This window comes from Vigna unguiculata, chromosome 7 (genome assembly GCF_037176805.1).
Source record: "Vigna unguiculata cultivar grain cowpea cultivar isolate G323 ecotype 2 chromosome 7, ASM3717680v1, whole genome shotgun sequence".
Taxonomy (NCBI): domain Eukaryota; kingdom Viridiplantae; phylum Streptophyta; class Magnoliopsida; order Fabales; family Fabaceae; genus Vigna; species Vigna unguiculata.
Genome location: NC_140798.1, coordinates 12,062,001 through 12,064,426, shown reverse-complemented (window position 1 = coordinate 12,064,426; position 2,426 = coordinate 12,062,001). Strand labels below are relative to the sequence as shown.

General features: G+C 31.9%; 1 protein-coding gene across 1 annotated transcript; it reads left to right on the top strand.

Moving 5' to 3' along the window:
• The first annotated feature begins 1,054 nt into the window (after positions 1-1,054).
• On the top strand, positions 1,055-1,570 carry LOC114191167 (uncharacterized). Its single transcript, XM_028080349.1, has one exon. The coding sequence runs from the start codon at positions 1,055-1,057 to the stop codon at positions 1,568-1,570; it is 516 nt and encodes a 171-aa protein (XP_027936150.1).
• Positions 1,571-2,426: the final 856 nt, after the last annotated feature.

The window sequence follows — 2,426 nt, the reverse complement described above, 5'->3', positions numbered from 1 at the left end:
CATTCTTTTTTGTGCTTTATTGTGTTTTTGTGTAATCTGATGTTGCATACCTGTTAGAAATATTGATTGGAACAAGTCTTGTGTGTAAAAGTTTGTTGTTGGAGTTAAATTTGCGAATTCTGCATTCTGCATCAATTCCCAGGATTTTAGCCGATTGATTTGAAATTTTAATCGTTTGTTTCATAGGCTAAGGAACAATTTAGTCTGCTGTTTTATTTTTTGACCGATTGAAAGTGTACAAATCTACAACTTTTGTATTCGAATTTCACAGTCTATTTGATTCAATCAAAAGGGGTTTTATGCTTTCGAAAAAGTTTTAAATAGCTAATTTGAACCCCCCCGTTTATGCCTTAAATCACCATCACTACTAAAAATTCTCATATTACATGGGAATTTTCTAGCAAATTTGTTAAAAAATTTGTAAGATAAGACTTTTTCTTGCTATTTTTTCTAAGAATTTTAATTGGCAGGTAATTCCTTCGTGGGTAATTATTTCCTATAAAATTATAAAATTCGTAAGTATTTCCTACAAAATTTGTTACGAAAAGTGGTTTATACAAAATATTTTGCAAAAAAATTGGCAGCAATTTCCTACAATTTTTTATCATAACAAAATTTATAAGTATTTCCTACAAAAAAAATTCAAAACAAAATTGGCAGGAAATATGATTTTTTTAGTAGTGCGTTTCAAACTATAACACATGCAAGTGTGTCTTTCAAATCCCAAAAGCATAAAAGCTTTTATCCGTAATCTGTAAACATAACTGGGCAATTGGCAAAGATAGTAGAAGAAAAAAATTGAAATGAATTTTACAGCCAATACAGAGGTAAACTCAAAAGATCATTTTAATGCTATTATAACGCGAAGTAGGAATATGTATGAAAAATGAGAGGATGAAAAGAACAATGGAGAGCATAAAGATGGAAAGGGAAAAATAGAAAATGAAAAAGATATGAGAAAATTGAGAAAAGAAAAGAAGAAAGTGTGGAGAAAATCCTTCCATATCCTCTAGTACCATCCAAGAAAGATAAGGAGAAGCATTTGGCTCTACTCATGGAGATCTTCAAGCAATTTGAAGTCAAAATTCCTCTCTCTGAAGCAATACAACAAATGCCAGCGTACACAAAATTTTTGAAAGATTTCCTTAGCAAGAAGAGAAAGTATATTGAGGAAGACATCATTGAAGTCCAAGGAAACTGTAGTGCCATCATTCAAAAGAATCTCCTTCTAAAGTTCAAAGATCCTGGTAGCTTCACTATTCTTTGCACAATTGGAAATTTAGCTATTGGGAAAGCACTGATCGACTTGGGAGCGAGCATTAATTTGATGCTTTTATCTATGCTCAAGAAAATTGTGGATCTTGAAGTCAAACCAACAAGGATGACTTTACAACTTGTGGATCGATCAATCAAATGCTTAAATGGAGTCGTTGAGGATGTACTTGTGAAAGTAGACAAGTTCACTTTTCCAATGGATTTCGTCATACTTGATATGGAGGAAGATATTGAGGTTCCTCTCATTCTTAGAAAACCATTCATGAAAACCGCCAAAGTTATGGCGGCAAGCTAAAAATTAGAGATTAAAAAGAGGAGGTAAACTTCAAAATGTCTGAAGGAATTCACAATATGGAACCAAAGGATATTAATGTTGTTAAGGAAATCTTGCTTATGAAGAGTAAGCCAAAATAAGTTTCTAAGCTGTTGAAAAATTGTTCTAGTTCTTTTTCTCTACAACAAATGAAGGAAGAAGAAAAGGGCCCTCCTCCAGAGAAGAAGAAGGGTTAAGCTATCAGACGTTAAACTAGAGCTTACTGGATGCAACCTAACATTTTAATTTTGCATATAATTATTGTCTTTTGTTTTTGAATTGTATTTCTGTTTGCATATGTATGCCATTATCTTAAGCTTCATCTTAAGTTAACCATGTTCTCAATGTGCATTGTCAACTACTGTAATGATCAATTAAAATCAAATACACATGAAGCATTGACTGTTTTACATCCTGATTGTGCTTATTGATTGAAATATTTTGTGATATGCTGAGTGAAAGATAGTTTGGTATGATGATATGATAGTTAGTGTTTTTTCAAACATGAGAGTAAGACCAAACTTTATGAAAATTTTTAAATATTGTGAGCTTTTGTATAAAGAGCTGTAAGGGGAGTAGTTATTGCTATGAAATTGATTTTTTCCTGAATCTTGTTAATGAAATCACATAATTTGTTAGAAAGGATAAAGGCATTGTTTGGTATGTTTAAGCTACTTAGCCAAATAGCCAACCCAAAAGTTTTTTTTTTGTTACCTTATTTGAGCCTGACTGTTTCATTCTTTACCCTTAGATTTTAAGGAAAATATATCTTGTCCCACACCTTAGAACAAAGAACAGGTGCATGTTGAGTGGAATAAAGGTATGAGATGAGATCAGT